General features: G+C 43.3%; 1 protein-coding gene across 4 annotated transcripts in view; it reads right to left on the bottom strand.

Annotated features, from left to right (window-relative positions):
• The window catches only part of MPZL1 (myelin protein zero like 1), a 46,442-nt gene that overhangs the window by 19,058 nt on the left and 8,539 nt on the right, over positions 1 to 18,845 (bottom strand). For all 4 annotated transcript variants that reach the window (XM_054060747.1, XM_054060737.1, XM_054060765.1 and 1 more), the window contains exons 2-3: positions 12,030 to 12,190; positions 8,690 to 8,903 (exon numbers count right to left, since the gene is read on the bottom strand). In XM_054060747.1, coding sequence (XP_053916722.1) covers positions 8,690 to 8,903; positions 12,030 to 12,190 — 375 coding nt within the window. The remainder of the gene's footprint in view (positions 1 to 8,689; positions 8,904 to 12,029; positions 12,191 to 18,845) is intronic.

Raw genomic sequence — 18,845 nt, 5'->3', positions numbered from 1 at the left:
GGAATGGTTGGACTCGATGATCCAATGGGTCCTTTCCAACCTTGTGATTCTGTGATTCTGTGATTCTGTGATTTCAAGTAAAATGGTAGCTTCCAGCTCATCCTGCTTGTTGCCCAAGCTTCACGTGTTAGTGTAAAGGCACTTCAGCTGGGCTGCTGGTTGCATCACCTTCCAAGTGAACCTTCTTTTGCCTATAAGGTGTTTTGGAGAAGCCTCCTCCCTAACACCTGACCCCTGACACCCGTCCTTCCACCTCTTGTTAAGAACTAGCTTGATGTTATCCCTCTCCCCTTCATATCTAGTTTAAAGCCCTATCTACAAGCCCCGCAGGCTCCTGGGCAAAGACCCTCCTCCTCCTCTGAGAAAGGTGGCTCCCATCTGAAGCCTGTAACCCTAGTGCCATGTAGGCCATCCCGTTATCAAAAAACCCGAAGTTATTGCAGTGACACCAGCCACAGAGTCATGTATTAATAGACTGGATCTGTCTGACTTGTGCTATGTTACCACCTGTTACTGAAAGGAGGGAAGAAAAAATCACCTGGGCCCCAGATTCCCTCAGTAGCCATCCCAAGGCCCTAAAATCTCTTTTAATCCTCCTTGGGCTTCTTACTGCTGCTTCATCCCCTCCCACACAGAGCAGCAGTAACGGGTAATAATCAGTTGTTTTCACCAGGTTGGGAAGTTTCTTGGTTACATCCCTTACCCGGGGTCCTGGGAGGCAGCAGATTTCTCTGTGAGTGGAGTCTGCTCAACAAATCGGACCCTCTGCCCCCTTCAATAGAGAGTCTCTTACAACTATGACTCTCCTATCAGTCCTTTGGCAGTCGTGGCAATGGAGCATTTACGCCGTTTCGGTCTCTGACGCTGCTCTGATGTGGGTGCATCTTCTTCCATGTTTCCCTCTGGTCTGTCCTCCACATTGAGAGCCTCAAATCTTTTGTAGAACGTGTTTTGTCAAGTCCCCAAGCACTTCATCTACCTCCCTTTTAAACACCTCCAGGGATGGAGACTCAACCACCTCCCTGGGCAGCTGTTCTGGTGCTTGATAACCCTTATCTGTGAAGAAATTTTTCCTGATGTCCAATCTAAACTTCCCTTGGTGCAGCTTAAGGCGATTCCCTCTTGTCTTATCACCAGCTTCGTATCACCCCCTTCACCAGCTTTGTTGCCCTTCTCTGGACATACTCCAAAACCTCAATGTCTTTCTTATAGTGAGGGGCCCAAAACTGAACACAGGATTCAAGGTGCAGCCTCACCAGTGCAGAGTACAGGGAAATAATCACTTCCCTGGTCCTGCTGGCCACACCATTTCTGATACAAGCCAAGATGTTGTTGGCCTTCTTGGCCACCTGGGCACACTGCTGGCTCATGTTCAGTCAGCTATTAATCAACACTCCCAGATCCTTCTCTGCCAGGCAGCTTTCCAGCCACTCTTCTCCAAGCCTGTAGAGCTGCACGGGGTTTTTGTGTCCCAAGTGCAGAACTCAACACTTGGCCTTGTAGAACTTCATCCCATTGGCCTCAGCCCATCAACCCAGCCTGTTCAGATCCATCTGCAGAGCCTCCAGCAGATCAACACTTCCTCCCAGCTTAGTGTCATCTGCAAACTTACTAAGAGAACATTCAATCCCCTCATCCAGGTCACTGATAAAGACATTGAACAGGACTGGACACAGCAATGAGCCCTGGGGACATCACTTGTGACCAGCCTCCAGCTGGAATTAACTCCATTTACCGCAACTTTTTGGGTCTGGCCATCCAGCCAGTTTTTTACCCAGCAGAGGGTATGACTGCCCGGCCCAGTGGCAGACAGTTTCTCAAGTAGGATACTGTGAGAAACGGTGTCAAAGGCTTAACTGAAGTCCAAGTACACTACATTCACAGCCTTTCCCTCATCCATCAAACGTGTTACCTTGTCATAGAAGACGATCAGGTTAGCTTGGCAGGACCTGCCTTTCATAAACCCATGTTGACTGGGCCTGAACACCCGGTTGTCCCGTATGTGCTGTGTGATAGCACTCAAGATGACCTGCTCCATGACCTTCCCCAGCACCGAGGTCAGACTGACACGCCTATGGTTCCCTGGACCCTTCCTCGACTCTTCTTATAAAGGGTGTAACATCTACCAGCCTCCAGTTCAATGGAACTTCCCCAGTCCACCAGGACTGCTGGTGGATGATGGAAAGAGGTTTGGCAAGCACTTCTGCCAGATCCTTAATACCCTTGGGTGGATCTCATCCAGTCCCATAGACTTACAACTAATTTGCCTAGCAGGTCTCTAACCATTTCCTCTTGGATCAAGGGAGCTTTGTTCTGCTCTTCCTCCTTGTCTGCTGGCTCATGAAGTTGAGTATCCAGTGAAGATCTCACCTTACTATTAAAGACTAAGGCAAAGAAGGCATTAACTACCTCAGCCTCATCCTCATTCCTTGTCACTAACCTCCCCCCTGCGTCCAGTAAAGGATGGAGATGTTTCACGGTCCTTTGTTGTTGATATATTTGTAGAAGGATTTCTTATTATCTTTCAAAGAATAGGCCCATCTAAGTTCTAATTGTTCTTTACCCCTTCTGACTTTATCTCTAGAAGATCTCACTTCATTTCTGTAGTCCTTCCGAGATGCCTGCCCCTTCTTCTGAAGTTCATGTATTTTCCTCTTCCTCCTGACTTCCACCCAGTACTCCTCTCCTCAGCCAGGCCAGTTTTCTTCCCTGTTGGTTCATTCTCCAGCACACGGGGATGGCTTGCTCTTGCGCCATCAGAAATTCCTCCTTAAAGAGCATCCAGCCCTCTTGGGTTCCTTTGCTCTTAAGGACTGTCTCTCATAGAACTTCATCGACCAGCCTTCTGAACGGTCCGAAGGCTGCCCTCCATAAGTCCAAGGTGGCTGTTCTACTAACCCCTCCTTACTTCTCCTAGAACTGAGAATTCTATCACCTCGTGATCGCTATGCCCCAGGTGTCCTCCAACTGTCACATCTCCCACAAGTCCTTCTCTGCTAACAGCAGGTCCAGTGGGGCACCTTCTCTAGTCGGCTCGCTCAGGAATTGTGCTAGGGAGTTGTCTTCCACACACTCCAGAAACCTCCTAGACTATTTCCTCTCTGCTACGTTATACTTCCAGCAGACATCCGGTAAGCTGAAGTCTCCAACAAGGACTAGGGCGAGTGATCATGAGACTTCTCCCAGTTGCTTATAGAATAACTCGTCAGCCTCCTCATCCTGGGTGGTCTATAACAGACTCCCACTACAATATCTGCCTTATTGGGTCAGCAAGCACAGCTTGATCAATACTCTGTCCAGCTGGGGTTTGACTATCTCCAAGGATGGGGAAACTCCATAACCTCTTAGCATAATCTATTCCAGCGTCCAACCACAGTAAAAATGCATTTTCTTATGTTCAGATAGAATTTCCTGTGTTTCAATTTACGCCCAGTTTCTTGTCATGTCACTAGGCACCACTGATGAGCCTGGCTTAGTCTTTAGATCCTAGCATAAATACCTAGCACTCTGAGCCTTTCTTCTCTTTTGTGGGCTAGACAATCCTCTTTCTTCCTTTTGCAGGCTAGACAACCCCAGAGCTCTCAGCTTCCACTCATATGAAAGATGGTCCAGTCCCTTTATCACCTTAGTCACCCTTTGCTGGACTCATTCCAGGAAGGACCACAGATCATGGTTATAGAAAGCATTCCGGCAAGTTCACAGCCTGTAGAATGAGCCCATTTTGACGTACTTATTATTTCTAGAAGGAGCAGCACAACACAGCACCCTGGAGCAAGGGCATCATACTAAGAAAACAGGGATCACATTTAGTAATGTTCATTTTGAGTTCAGTGACTTTCAGGAAAAAGGCTACCTGACTTCTAGATGTTTCACTGATCGTATCATCGTTTGACTGAATATCACAGAATCACAGAATGGCAGGCTTGGAAGGGAGCTATAGAGACAGATCACCTTGCCCAACCCCCCCTGTTAAACCCCTCCTGTTCTCCTTGTCCAACCCCTACAGCAGCTGCACAGGAACTTGTCAGGAGGGTTTTGAATATCTCCAGAGAAGGAGACTCCACAACTGGGCAGCCCATTACAGTGCTCCATCCCTCTCACAGTAAAGAAGTTTTTCTGAATGTTCAGGTAGAACTTCCTGTGCTCCAGTTTGTGCCTGTTGCCCCTTGTCCTGTCGCTGGGCACCACTGAAAAGAATCTGGCCGATCCTTCTGACACCCACCCTTTAGATATCCATAAGCATCAGTAAGGTCCCCTCTGAGTTTTCTCAAGGCTAAATAGACCCAGGTCTCTCAGCCTTTCCTTTTGAGATGCTGCAGTCTTCTAATCAGCATTCTGGCCCTCCGCTGGACTACCTCCAGTAGTTCTTTGACTTTCTTCAGCTGGGAAGCCCACAACTGGACACAGTACTCTAGACTCAGCCTCACTAGGGCAGAGTAGAGAGGAAGGACAACCTCTCTCAATCTGCTGGTCACACTCTTCTTGATGCACTCCAGGATACCACTGGCCTTCTTGGCTACAAGGGCACATGGCTAGCTCACTATCAACTTATGTCCACCAGGACTCCCGGGTCCTTCTCCACAGAGCTTCTTTCCAGCAGGTCACCCTTCACCTGTACTGGTGCATGAGGTTATTCCTCTCTAGGTACAGAACCCTACACTTACCTTTGCTGAATATCATTAGTGTCCTCTCTGCCCAACTTTGCAGCCAGTTCAGGTCTCACTGAACGGCAGCACAGCTTTCTGGGCTATCAGCCACTCCTCACAGTTTGGTAGCAGCAGCAAACTTGCAGAGCACACACTCTATCCCCTCATCCAGCTCACTGATGAATACACTGAAAAAGACAAGCCAGTACTGACCCCTAAGGAACACCACTGGCCATAGGCTTCCAACTAGACTCTGTGCCACTGATTACCACCCTCTGGGCTCTGCCATACTTCCAGTTCTCCATCCATCTCACTGTCCCCTCATTTAATCCATATTTCCTGAGCTTACCTATGAGGATTTATGGGAGACAGTGTCAAATGCCTTGCTGAAGTTGAAGGAGACAACACCCATTGCTCTCCATCTACCCAGCCATTAGAGAAGGCTATTGCACTGGTTAAGCATGATTTCCCCTTAGTGAATCCATACTGACCATTCCTGACAACCTTCTTTTCCTCCACATGCCTACAGATGACATCCAGCATGATCTGTTTCTTCACCTTTCCAGGGACGGAGGTGAGGCTGACTGGCCTGTGGTTTCCTGGGTTCTCCTTCTTGCGTTTTTTGAACACTGAAGTGACACTGGCCCTTCTCCAGTCCTCAGGCACCACTCCTGTTCTCCATAACCTTTCAAAGATAACGGAGAGTGGCTCAGCAATAACATCTGCCAGCTCCCTCACCACTCATGGGTCCATCTCATCCAAGCTCATGAATTTGAGGGGGTGCAGTTTGCCTAAATGATCTTTAACCTAACCTTCCTTGAGCAAGGGAGAAACTTCCTTTCTCCAGACCTTCTTCTCTTTTCTCTAGGGTCTGGGATTCCTGAGAGCCAGCCTCAACAGCAAAGACTGAAGCAAAGAAGGCATTTAGTAACTCCACCCTCTCTTTGTCCTCTGTCCCCAGGGCACCCACCTCATTCAGCAGTGAGCCCACGTTTTCCTTAGTCTTCCTTTTTCTACCTTAATATCACATCAGCAGCTTTCCTAGCTCTCCAGTACTACACGCCAATTCATAACAACCTAGTAGTTCAGAGTCTTAGTAAGAAATTAAAGACAAAGACATGACCGCCACAATTTAGAGGAGGATGTCCCTTCTTTCCAGCACCTTTCAGCAGCCCAGAGATCCATCTGCTACTATGGAAGGGAGTCCTAGATACAGTAATACTTTTCATGTATAGAAGACTGAAATCATGCTTGAGCTTCAAACAAACAAACTTATTTTGAGGCATACAAGCAGGAGTTCCCTGGTTTCTGTGCTTATTCACCTTTCCAAGTGCAAGAATAATTGTCCTCAAAAGCAACAAAACAAACATGCTTTGCTGTTAGCAGACCAACCACCTGTTGCCTCGTACACAAGAAAAAACCCAATACACTTTTTCAGAGCAAGAAATTAATCACCGACCCAAAACTATAGAGTCTGCTGGAAGAGTTGTATTAAAAATCTGGCACCACCTAATCAGATAGTTTTGTCATTTCTTTGACTCAGGTGGGGTTTTTTGTTGGTTGCATTTGAGTAAAGGATAGCAGTTACATTCTCTTGACAGAGGCTTTTAAGACTGTGTAAAAAAATGGAACTGTTTGCACATGAAACTGGAGTCTGGCTTAATTGTGTCTCAGGACACGGTCCTACTGACTACAGAAAAGTTCACACAATTTTATGACCACACAGTTCAGCTGAATGTCTCCCCGAGTTTTTCTTATAATTTTCAGCATTTCACAGTTAGATGAATTCCTCATAAGTACTTGCAAAGCACCAAATGACTTCATTGTAAACAGATAGTTCCAGCTACATCACCAAACACCAGCTCTGAAATCTAACATTCAAGTTAATAGCTTAAAACAAGCCCAAAATCCAGCCTTTCAAAGAACACCTTTCACTAAATACCACTGTAATTCAAAGCAACTTTATTTTTGCTGTAAGTGTGTTAGTATGAGCTTTACAAAATTAGCAGGAAACTGAACTTTTCAATTGCTACTAAATATAAAGATTTTTATATGACAATTCTAATTCTCTCCCCCATGAGTTCAGATAAAAGATGGACTACCTCCAGACAACACAAGCTGTCTTGAACACGGTGTTAAGTAGCTTCCTATTACAAGTAGGGGTAGCCTAATGTAGGGACTTGGACTTCCCTACAAATTTCTGTCGTTTAGGCTTTGAACATTAGTCCTTTCCAGATTCAGATGCACTAGCGAAACAGTCTCACTTCCCTGCCTGCAGGACTCTTCCAACACAGTTGATTGACCTGTTTGTGCAAACACTATGTAGATACTGCACTGCAAATCAACTGAGTTAGTTTGGCTTGGCAATTTCAAACAATTAAGAAAACCTTATTTTCTTAATAACAATTAAGAAAAACTTATTAATCCAAAATCTAAGGCTAACTTAGCATCTATGAGCTCATTTAAATGTGTAAAGTATGCATTCGGAATAGTTTAAAGCACAAGACATATGATTCAGAATAATTAAATGTATGCACAGTAAGAAAAATGTGCACAAGAATCAGTATGTACTTATTCCTATTGAAAAAAATTCTCCTGCTCAGTTCAGGATGAATTACAACCTATTACAAGAGCAGTACTTTAAAGGCGGGTCAGAATGCAAGACAGCATTACAGCTACAGACTGAAAAGCTGTTTTCAATGTCTCCCTAATAATTTGAAGAAAATCGTCGCAGCATTTCTGATGATGCCAAATACAGGGCTCTCTTCAGAAACGGTGAGATTCTCTCGTCCAGATGCTCCACCCATGGGGAAACCAGCATGCAAATCTGTTGAAAAATATTCATACTGAAGTCAGTCTTCGTTTGCTTAGCCTGGGTTAAAATCTGAAGAGGCTTTGCCCAGACAGCCTGGCTTTGCCAAACCAGCAGTTGCTTTACTGCTTCTTCATAGAGACTATCATTATTACATTGCAAGAAAATAAACTGACCCTACTGTAGACAGATTTTATACTTCCAGGAAACAGAAAGTTCTAAGTGATGGCAGGACCTCTGAAGGTCCAATGCAAACTGCTCTGCAAAGAGAAGAGTTACATATGGAACATGCCTACATGAGTACATGGAATGTCCTCATAAGCAGGGATACACACCTTTTACAGCAGCAGTATCATTCTAATTAAAGCATACACACAGGTATCTTCCTTAACATATTAAAATCCAATGGGATAACTGTATCAACACTGTCATTTATAAAGGCAACATTTATTCTTGCCCTTATTAAATAAAAATTTGGAAATGTGATCACTCTAAGAGCCATTTCATTGTAGGAGCAGTCACACTTTGGCTGATCTCCAGCTTAGCTAGAACAACCAAATGTGTTGGATGCTCTAGGGAAATAAAAAAACAAATTGATATACAGAATATAAACACTCTTGAACCATGATCATTGTTATCAAATGCTGACCAGAAGCCTTAAATGACTGCAAGTAGCCAGCCCTTGCAGTTTATAAGGGTCACCAGGGATATGCGAAGAACGTCTGAATAAGAGACTGAATGCACACCCAACACAAACACCTTGGCGTGGAAGACAGTAGCATTTCATTGTCTGTCTGCATGTGCTCAGGCTAGATTATTAGTTTTCCGGTATATATACTGGATGGGTTCCAAAAAGAAGAGTCTGCCAGTTTCTTTCCTTTGTTCCCAAATTTCAAGTCATCCTAACCTTTGATGCAGGATAAGATAGAAAAGAAAAAGAAAAATTGCGGGACTTTGAAATGAGAAGATGGGTTTTCATCAAGACTTCATCAGCTTTTGCAAATACACATTAAAAGCACAGGAGTTAGTAGGTATAGAGGAAAAAGGTACGACATTCGGTTTTTTAAACAGCTGACAGAATATTGGTTTGATTATTAGGACCTAGAAGAAGAGAATTAAAAATACAGTTGTTCCTTCCAGGTTATTCCACTACCCCCAAGAAAAATGACATCAGCACAAGGGAAGGCGACTGAGAAGGAAAAAAAAAAAAATAATCATATAAGGTGATTACCTTTCTCCACAACTCTAACTCGGATTTCTCCTGGTTTGACAACAATGTCAGGTGGGTTCTTGACATCGCAGATATAAGTGCCGTTGTCCCGGAACTGCACGTTTGATATACTGATAGAAGCATCTTTCTTGTTAAGATCTCCAGTCCACGTGACCCTGTCTTTAAATGGTATGTCCTTCCCAAGGTATGGCTTTCCATTAAAGTAATAGAAAAACTGCAGGCAAGGAAAAAAGGATATAAGAACAATCCAATCAGAGATTATGGAGTTACCAATTCTTCTCTCACTGTTACAGCATTCTCCCAGAATCCACTGTATCATACCCAGCTAGTATTTGAGACTTTTTTCCATCTGCCTCACTACTTTAGTCTGACTCGTCACCTCTTGATCAAATAACCATGATGTGATTTATACACTACCACAGCAGAGTACAAGTTTTGGTTTCTGTTGGGTTTGGTTTGTGGTTAGACTGTGGGGGCTTTTTTTTCCTGGTTTTGGGGACACAGGGTTTCACAGACAAGGAGTTAGAGGGGAAAGAAAAAAGCTCGTAACTTGGGAATACTTAAAGGACAGAACAGTTCTTGACCACAGCTGCCTTGCCTTTCAGGCACAGGAAGCCTTCTGCATCCTAGTAGGAAAAGGACGTTTCCTGTCTTGTATTTTGCTGCTGCAACTACAGCACAGCTAAATTAACATGCAATATCCCCCTTCCCTCCAACAATCCCCCGCAAATTCCCATGAGCCATTCAGAGCATACTGAGCTGCTTTCCAGAAACCTCTGCGGTGATTAAATATAACTGTTTCACAGTTTTCAGGAGACTAAATTGCGCATTGGCCCTGCACTCCCAAGACCAGACCATTCCTTGAAGAATCAACCTGTTTAGGACATACTTCCTTGCTGTACTTGACCAAAATAGGAACTTACAGCAGAAGTGCATAGACCTCTACAGGACAACTCTGCTTTCAAACATATGGGAAGTCTGAACACTGGCCATAACCCTAAGAGAGGGATCCAGGCATTGCAGGAGCCTATTCATCCTTAATTTCACATTCTGAAATCAGAGAGCAAGGCAAACTAAACTCAACCAAGAATCAACTCCAACTCTCTTCAGTTCAGCCTCCAGAGCACAGTTAAAGAAATTTAAGACAGTATCCCACTTTTCTCTTTCCCCAGCCTTCTTTATAAAGCAGCCTCTCCACCATAGAATAGACAGCCTACAAGCCAGTACTCTTCCCATTCGAGTCATCTTCCACCTCTTTTCCTGTTCCTACCCTTGATCTGAGGCTTGCCATTCCAACACCCTCTCTACCAGACCCACATTCTGAATACCAGGCCTTAGCACAAATCTTATCCAGATCAGGTATGTGCACGTGACCATCTGTTGTGCTGCTCAACATTTTGGAGGAAATCTCCATCAGTCTGCAGTATTTCTAGCTGGATTATAACCTTTAGCACAGAGACACTGTATTACCACGCCCTTGTGCATGGGAGGAGCCATCCAACTGGAAGTCTAGAAGGTAAGAGGCAGATTCCTCAGCTTTCTAGGTATCCTCACCTGGGGGAGGAGAAATCGCACAGTAAGATATGTCCTGAAACACAGGCTACATGACTTGAGCCACTCTGTGCCTATGATTAAGTGATTTAACATGAGACTTCTTTTGAAACTTAAAGCTGACGGGTTTAGACTGGTTTAAGCTGATTGTGAAACTCTGCTGTCATCAGATGTTTCGTTCATGCAGAGACATCTCCATAACCAGGCACGTGGAGGGGTAAGGGGACAAGCAGAGAAAGCCTTCAGTGAAGTCAGTCCCACCACATGGCCACAAGATTGCCAGGGTTGATTCTAAAGAAGCACCAGACCATCCTTTTCATGAAAAGCATGGACTTAGCTCAGACATTAGCCGATCATGAGATTGACCTTTCAAATTAATGCTCACCAAGCCATGCAGTTGGCATGACTTAGGTTCATAAAAAATCCTTCCCTCTGTATCTTCCCCAGTCCTTCAAAAGAAACAGAGATCATGCTGGGTCAATTCTGCTCAAAAACAATTTGTGTTCCTCTCAATCATGCCGGTAACTACATCCAGGAGCATCTCTACATTGGTTTCACTTCCAAATAAATGTTATTTCTACAATAAGGGGTACAGATACCGACACAGAAAGAGAAGGATAAAACAGGACATACAGTGGATATTTCTAAGGGGAGCAGAAAACATACAAACAGATGGCTTCTTTTAATCCATCCTGTTCAACATTCGCAGGAAATACGCCCTACTTCCTTAAGCTTTTGCCAAGCTACTGCTTTGGTTTCCCCAAAAGAAGAACTCCCTTTCCAAAACTAAACATTTGTTCAACTGAAAGTCCATAAACTGATTCTTCAGAGCTCTAAATATTGAGTAAGATGCTCATAAACTGTTTTGGAACATCTCTGTTCTGAGTACTGAAGGGCTCCTAGAGTTTAAACAATCTCATGCCTGCAGTAGAGGGAAGGAGGAGACAAACAGGTTGAGCAACCTACTGTCCCCACACCTTCCTTGCTGCCCCACAGCCTCTTTTTCTGCTTCCTCTAAATTCTAACTCATGGCAATGAATAAGAGGGAAACAAAAAGTGTCAGAGAGCTCAGAGTTAGATGTGCACAGCTTGTGCGACAGAGGAAGAAGACAGCTAACAACCTACCAAAGCCGCTTCTTTGAAATTTCACACCCAAAGGATCTGAGCACACTTGGGGTCAGCACACAGGAAGCAAATGATGGTGATTATTATTGGCCTAACTTGCTTGTTAGTCTGATTTTTCACTTGTCAAATAACTAAAATAGGAGGATATAACTGCTTGCTGATTTGAGCAATTCATTTCTGTTATGAAAACAGGGAGACTTTTCTCTTATTTCAAACAGAGGCTCTACAGTACTTAAGTAGAAAATAAGCTACATGCACAACACACAATCTAACACTGTAACAGTGGTAATTCAAATTATGTGACTGCTACCATTTAGTGCAGAGCTCTGCAGCTCATTTCAAGTGCAAGAAGACACAGTAATCAGGAGAAGATCCCTAGATGCTCATCTACTTTACTGCTACCGCACCAACACCCTTCTCCTCCGGCTACCAAAGTACTAGTGTATTTTACAGCCGCTACACACTCTGATCTTTGCAGAGGTCTACGACATGGCAATACTTTTTACTCTAAAGAAAGCCTCCTTAAAATTACACTGATGGAGACAAGACACATGGAAGGAGGCTCCAATCCATATTCACTTGCTCCTCAGAACCAGCTGGATGACCTCTGCGCACTTATCACAGACTCCCCTCCCAGGTTCGTTCCCCTACAGCCATTCCTTACTGAGATACGAGTTGCGGCTCCCTCTGGTTGAAAACTCCAAGAAACAGATGCTGCGCTGCTGATCACTTCCACAGATGTAAATGTGCATGGAAGCTTTGCGTCTGTCCCATTTTCCACAAATATCTCCTCTGGCGTGCTGACTTCTACCGCCGATACTCTGACTGTATGGGAAAGGTAAAGAGAAGAAAGAAGGAGAACAAGCGGAATCAGTGTTGTTTCAAGAACCAGGTAGTTGAAGTGGTGACTGTTCATATCACATTGCTTTTAAGGGAAAAAGAGAAGAGCCATCAACAACTCCTACATCAAGTGTATGCATAGACATTGCATTTTACCTGCAATATAAACAAGTAGAGAGCAGGCCAGGTCACTTCTCTTTCCTTGTATTATCTGTTACAGGATGTTTTCCATCCACAGATGTTTCCTCTACAACAGTTTGCGGAAGTCAATTCCATGTTGCAAAGGATGAGTTTAAAACTCTTTCCTACTAGCTGCCAGATGGCGTAATAAATAAACTCCATCGGAGGAACTAACATCTTGGACCCAGCTATTACTCAGCTTCCTCTCTGGCTCACATCTTGTTTCCCATCTCCAGTTTTTCTCAGCTGTAGGTAGAACAAAAGCTCACCTCCAGAAAGATGAGGACTAAAACTTTCTGGGTCCCAGCTATACCATATACTGCTTGCTGGCATGCTTCAAGGTCTTCATGTGAAAGACCTCATATATAATCACGCAGCTATAGTTCAGAAGTGTGAGAGTTTACTTTTTTTTCTACCATGAGGGTTACACGTGGTCAAAACAGTAAGCAGACCACAACCACCCCCTGGATTTAATGTAATTAAGGTAAATACTGTGCTTGTATTCCTAGTTTTCCTACAGAGTAAATAAAATTCAGAATGATGTGGGAAAATCTGTTGAACACATTCTTTATGTGGCACCTTTTAAACTGCAAAGACACTACCTCTACCCAGATTCAACCAAAGCTACATCTGTAAACACATTCAAGTTTATATTAAGAAACAAAGTGTGATCTTGTGACATCACAAAAGAATGTTTTTTAGCGTTTGCATCACATTCATGTGAAAGCAAAAAGCTTGTAAAATCACTGTGGGTTGGTGCGCATGGGACATGTGCCCCCGGTAACTCAAATGTAAGTTTTCATTTTTATTAAACCATGGTTTTCAGCATAGAGATAGTACTAGTAATCTGCTTCCAATCACACAATCCTATGATTCTGGGCTACAGCATCTTAAATCCAGGGCATTTCCTCCCTTACTAGAAGAGGAAAGCAAGCCTTCCTGCTTCTTCAGTATCTTAGCTTATTTATCTCCCAACTTTGAATAAAAGAGTTCTCAAAGTAAGCAAACTGAAGAGAAAGATTTCAGTCAAAGACAGTTTAAAAAAAAAAACCCAAAAAACTACAAAACAAATAAGAAAAAAAATTACCTATACTAGTCCCTAAATGATGGGGTTTATGCTTTTAGTCACTGACAGCTAACAGCTCAGCAGCCTTCAGAAGTTAGACAGCAAGTTTTTTCCAAGTGACACGACCCAAGGTATAGATTTGCCAAACCAGGTTATTTATCACAGCTTAAAACAAAGCAAAGCCCGAGCTCCATAGAGAATTTTAGAAACCATCTCTTACACACGCAACTTTAAGCCTTGCTCCCCAAGAAAACAAAGCACATATAAGACGTGTCACTTCCCGTCTTCCTCCTTCACACCGATACTACAGAGTCTATTGGGCAACTCCAGCTGACCAGCTGCAGCTCAGGGCCACAAGCAGAGGGTAGGAGCAGCTGGCCCTGCAATACAGGCCTCCTGCGAGCTTTGGAGCTGCAGTTCAGTCAATTAAAAGGCCAAACAATTAAAGAGATTAAAACACCCTGGCCATCTGGGCACACAGAAACAACAACCATGTGCACGGCTTGGTGGGAAGCACAGTTTCTCACCCAGCCAGCATGGCAAGCCAAGGGAAAAAAGGCAAAGCCCATGCCCAGGGGACATAAAATGAGCATGTAAGTACTGCAGCGGTGAAACAATTAAGTGTTCCAGTTTAATTACAATGACCAAAACCAGAAGAAACCACCATTCATTCACTTTGCCATTCAGAGTTCACGCTGTTCACTTCTCAAACTCACTAACTCCTCCGTTCCATCAGGTTATCCCTGATCCCTCAGACTTCCCTGTCATTATTGCTCTCATTTTAAATGAATGAAAGAGAAACAGAACCCTGAGGGAGGGTTTTTTCATCAAGAGGTTGTATCAGAACTTCCTTTCTCTTGCAGGTACTCTGGCTATGGGCCAAAAAATATTTTTTATAAACAGTTACCAAATATTTATTTGGAACATACGATGGCTTCTAGCAATTCAATGCAATGAACTCAGAGCTGCTCCGCTTTATGAATTTTTTTCCAGCTAATGGAGTAGAAAAGAAAAATAATAAAATCCATTGTTTCCAGTCCAAGCCACAGAACAAGCCACTCTTTCAAGCATAAATAAGCAAGATGCCCTGAGCATTTGTGTAGGAGGAAAAGAGTCTGCACAGACATTGTCTGCTTGTACATGGTACAGAGAACCCCTTGCCACAAACAGGCAGTGGGTAGCACAGATTTGCTTAATCCAAAGAAGTCACTGCACTCACTGACTAGCAACTCCTGAGATTATTGTAACAAAGTAAAAGAAAAAAATCCTACTTCTCCCTACAGTCTGGGAAGGCAGGAACTACGTAATCTTGTACGGATATTTCCAGCAAGTTTAGTTTTCACATAGCCTACTGTTGGCTCAACTTCATGTTTTTCTTTGCTCATTCTCTTCCCCCAATCTATAAAAAGCCACAATAAAATCCATGTTGATCATATCCAGCTCTAGCTCTCTTCCCTCTCTTTCTCACCTACTGTCAAAATTGCTGGGAAAAATACCCACCTGTGCTACTCTCAGCTATTTCTTTTTCATCTCCAGTGTTGTCAGAGCAGTTTTACTCCAATTACACCATCTCTCACCAGCCAAATTTTCAGCCCGCACACTGCAATGGAAAGACTTCATCATCATCTTTGTTCTTACACAATCTTCTTATTCTTGAAATAGGACAGAACACTCTTACTAACTTACTAATTTTACTATTTTTCTTTCTTTCCTTACTTACTTACTTTCCTTACTTACTGTTCTTATTGTTCCTATCATGGTCCTTCATCCTTCATCAATGCTCTCTCTGTTCTCAGGTCCCTCTTAATATTGTCTCAGGGATTTCGTCTGCAAAACAAGTTCAGCTCCTATCACTGCACTGACTACTCGGATCTGTCTCTGCTCAGGATATGTCTCCTCATGTTCAAAGAACAGCCTCAGTCTGATGTGTTTGTCAATGCTAAGTCGTCAGCTCACACTAAATGGGACTAAAATAGAGCTCATTTCTTCCCCCAGAGGCCTCCACAACTGCATTTATCACCATGGACCTGCCACATGTCTCTTCACTTCAAAACCTGTACAACATTTTTTACTTTGAACTCTTCTGAGGTGAAGATGGGGTCTTTCAGAGTTCCCAGCCACCCGCTCACCTGACAACAGTCTAAAAACTCCACTTGCTATCCTGGCCTTCATTAGTCTTTTTGCTCTGGACAGATGGTCAGTAACAGACCAGTAAGTAACGTAGTTCTTGGTAACCAAACTGTTCCAAGGGTAGTATTACGAAAAGGAAGACATCACATACACAAGATCACTGCTTTCTTCCACGAACTGACTACAGAATATACAGTATTCAACAAACGCTATGCCCAGAACATACATTATTCATTATACAGCACTGCCACTTGATCAACTGCATTGACTTAATACTGTTTTAACTTTTTTGCTGTGAATGAACAAGATCTCCTTAACTCTGAAGGTATCGCCTACTAAAGCCTAAGTGTTTTTTCTTACTTTTACTTGTATCCCCTGGTTGCTTGCACTTGATTCACACTGATTAAAAAAAAATAAATCTTTTGGACAACAACTGTTTTTATTCTACGCTTCTATGTACATAAATAGGGCCCCAACTCTACTAGGCAAAGGTGGAAAAATTTGGTTTGGGAGCACATCACAAGGAAACCTTTCCTTGCACTGAAGGTTTACACTACTAATCAAAATTCATTTGTAGACCACAGTCACCCCTGAGATCTTGGATCCAACGTAGAAGTTCTGTTAATCAAGGTTATGAACACACTCCAAAGAAAACCTCAATTCCCCTGGATCCAACTCAGCTTGATCGCTAGGGCTCCTAACAAAACAAGAATGCAAACAATCAACTCTGTAATCACAGGCATCTTCTTTCCACAAGCACAAACACAGCCTAAGCGAAAACTTTTATCAGATCACTAAATACTGGATGCTTACAACTGCTACAGCTCCCATCCTATGCTAGGAAAAGTGTTGCACTCCCTTCCTCTTGAAATGCCTAGTCATCAGTTTATCAATTACTACAAGCTTTGTTTATCTTAAAGATGCCTGGCAATACAGTCATCTATATATACAAGTATATACACAGGTAATGAGTTACACAATTTACATATAAAGTCTCTTACGGATGAAAGATCAGGAAAAAATCAAGAAGTCTGATGAAAGAAAGATAAAAAGATCCAGATAGGCTGTTAAAGGTAGCAAGTTGATGATAAGAGTTGCAGATCAGGAAAATGGAAATAAATGCACTAATAGAACAAAGCCTGAGCAGTTCACATTTAAAGGTCTCAACAAAACAACAGAAAACTCAGTGTATCAATAGGTTCACTACAGTTTTCACAGCACCCCCAAAGTTTGGTTAAAAAGGAGGGTGTGAGCCTTTCTAATGACATGGGGTCGTAAGTCACAAAAACAATATACACTTGCAAAATAGTGCTTTCATCAGGAAATGCTGTTAATGTCAAGTGTGTTATGAAACACTGAAGTCCACTGTTGACATCCCTTTCAACTACAATTGCATAACATTTAGTTCTTTCTCCCGCAAAGCCCAGTTTTCTCATATAATCAGCATGGAACAACAGCAGCAAGGCCCCTACAAAACATTTCAGGAAATCAGCACAAAGTTATACTCTACTCCACTTCAAATTTAGGCACTTATGTCCCCACAGGCCATCATTTCTTCACTGTAGATAAAACACCTGGTGGAGAAATCCAAGCTTTCATGATCCTAATAGACAGGAGTAGACATGTCCAAATCATTCCTCTGAAACTCCACAAGATCTGTTAAAGCATCCAGATGTTGGATCAAATTTCCACACAAAGAATTCACTGACATCATTTAGCCTTAACATAGAAGCAAAATCCACTCCAGCCATTCCACCTAGGAACAAACCATGCTCTATCTCATAAGAAAAACACACAAGTATTTAAGAGCCACATATGGCAGAGGCACAAAAACCCAGTCTGTCTGACCATCTCTACACCCGAAATCTGTCATGATGTTATCTGGTATGAAGTCTTATTAGCTGTATAGATATAGAAAAAATTATATACACATATTTCTACAGACATGGTCTTGCATGTTGTTGTGGAGGGTTGACCTTGGTTGGCTGCCAGATCCCCACCCAGATGCTCTTTCACTAATCCTTCCCAAACTCAACAAAGGGAGAAAATAAGATGAAAATGCTTATGGGCAGAGAGAAGGACAGGGACACAACTTACCAGTTACTCTTATGAGGCAAAACACACTTGACTTAGGGAAAACTAATTTAATTTATTGCCAATTAAAATCGAGCTAAATGATGTGAAACAACGACAAAAACTGAAATACCTGTCCCCCACTCCTTTTTTCCCCCGCCAAGGTCAACTTCCCACAGGGTGGATATCTTCTCCAGCATGGTCCTTTCCACATGCTGCAGGGGAATACCTGCACTGTGGTCTTCTCCAAAACCTCCAAGGGCTGCAAAGGAATCTGCCCCAGCGTCTGGAGCACCTTCTCCCCTCCTCCTTCTCTCATCCTGGGGTTTGCGACGTCGCTCCTCACACTTTTTCTCCCCTCATTCCTCACTGCCTGTGTGCTGCTTTGTCCTTTCTTAAGCATTATTGCAGAGGTCCCACAGCTTGGCTGAGGAGCTCAGCTGTGCTCTGCAGTGGAAGGAAAGAGAGTTTCTTGTCTTCAATAACATAGCCGCTCCTGCAGCACCCTACCAGCTCCATGAAACAGAAAGCAAAGCTGCTGACACACAGTCCATGAACACCTACCACCTCCTGCTGCCTTGCCAGTGGGAACATTCATTCTCCAAGAAGAGACAAGCTCAGAAGAGCATCTGCTAACACAACATTCACTTTGTCTCGGCCTCTTTGCACATTCAGCTAAGCTCTGCCTGACTCAATGATGAGGGGAAAACCAGCATCTTTTCCCACCGACTCTGTGGCAAAGCTGTCAAATCAATAACATCCATGTATTCTAGCCCTGCATATTCCGTGCAGCAACTTTGACAGTGCCTAAAGACAAGTCTTCAGGATCTCTAAGCTTTGGTACTAACTTCTGCTCCCACGCTATAGAGCCAGTTTTTCAAGTGGTCTCCTCCACACGATGCGAGCAGCTCACTGTTCTACCAGAGGACAGCAGATGAACCTACACTGAGACTTACTTCCAACGTCCATGCTTTTGACCAGAAATGAGGAACAAGCATGAGAATCAGCAAAAAATGTGTGAGCTCTCTCGCCAGCCAGGCCACAGATTTCTTATTCAGTTCCAAGAAAATCACTTTACTGATGATTTCTCTCAACTTGGAAAGCATAAAATTGAGATGCTTGTAAAGGTGCTGAGACCCATGAACAAGCAAGCGTTATAGTTGTACTGCTCCATGTGCCAGAGTCAGTCAT

This window comes from Cuculus canorus, chromosome 1, assembly GCF_017976375.1.
Source record: "Cuculus canorus isolate bCucCan1 chromosome 1, bCucCan1.pri, whole genome shotgun sequence".
Taxonomy (NCBI): Eukaryota; Metazoa; Chordata; class Aves; order Cuculiformes; family Cuculidae; genus Cuculus; species Cuculus canorus.
Note: the sequence above shows the minus strand (reverse complement) of the source record. Positions and strands in the feature narration are given on the sequence as shown.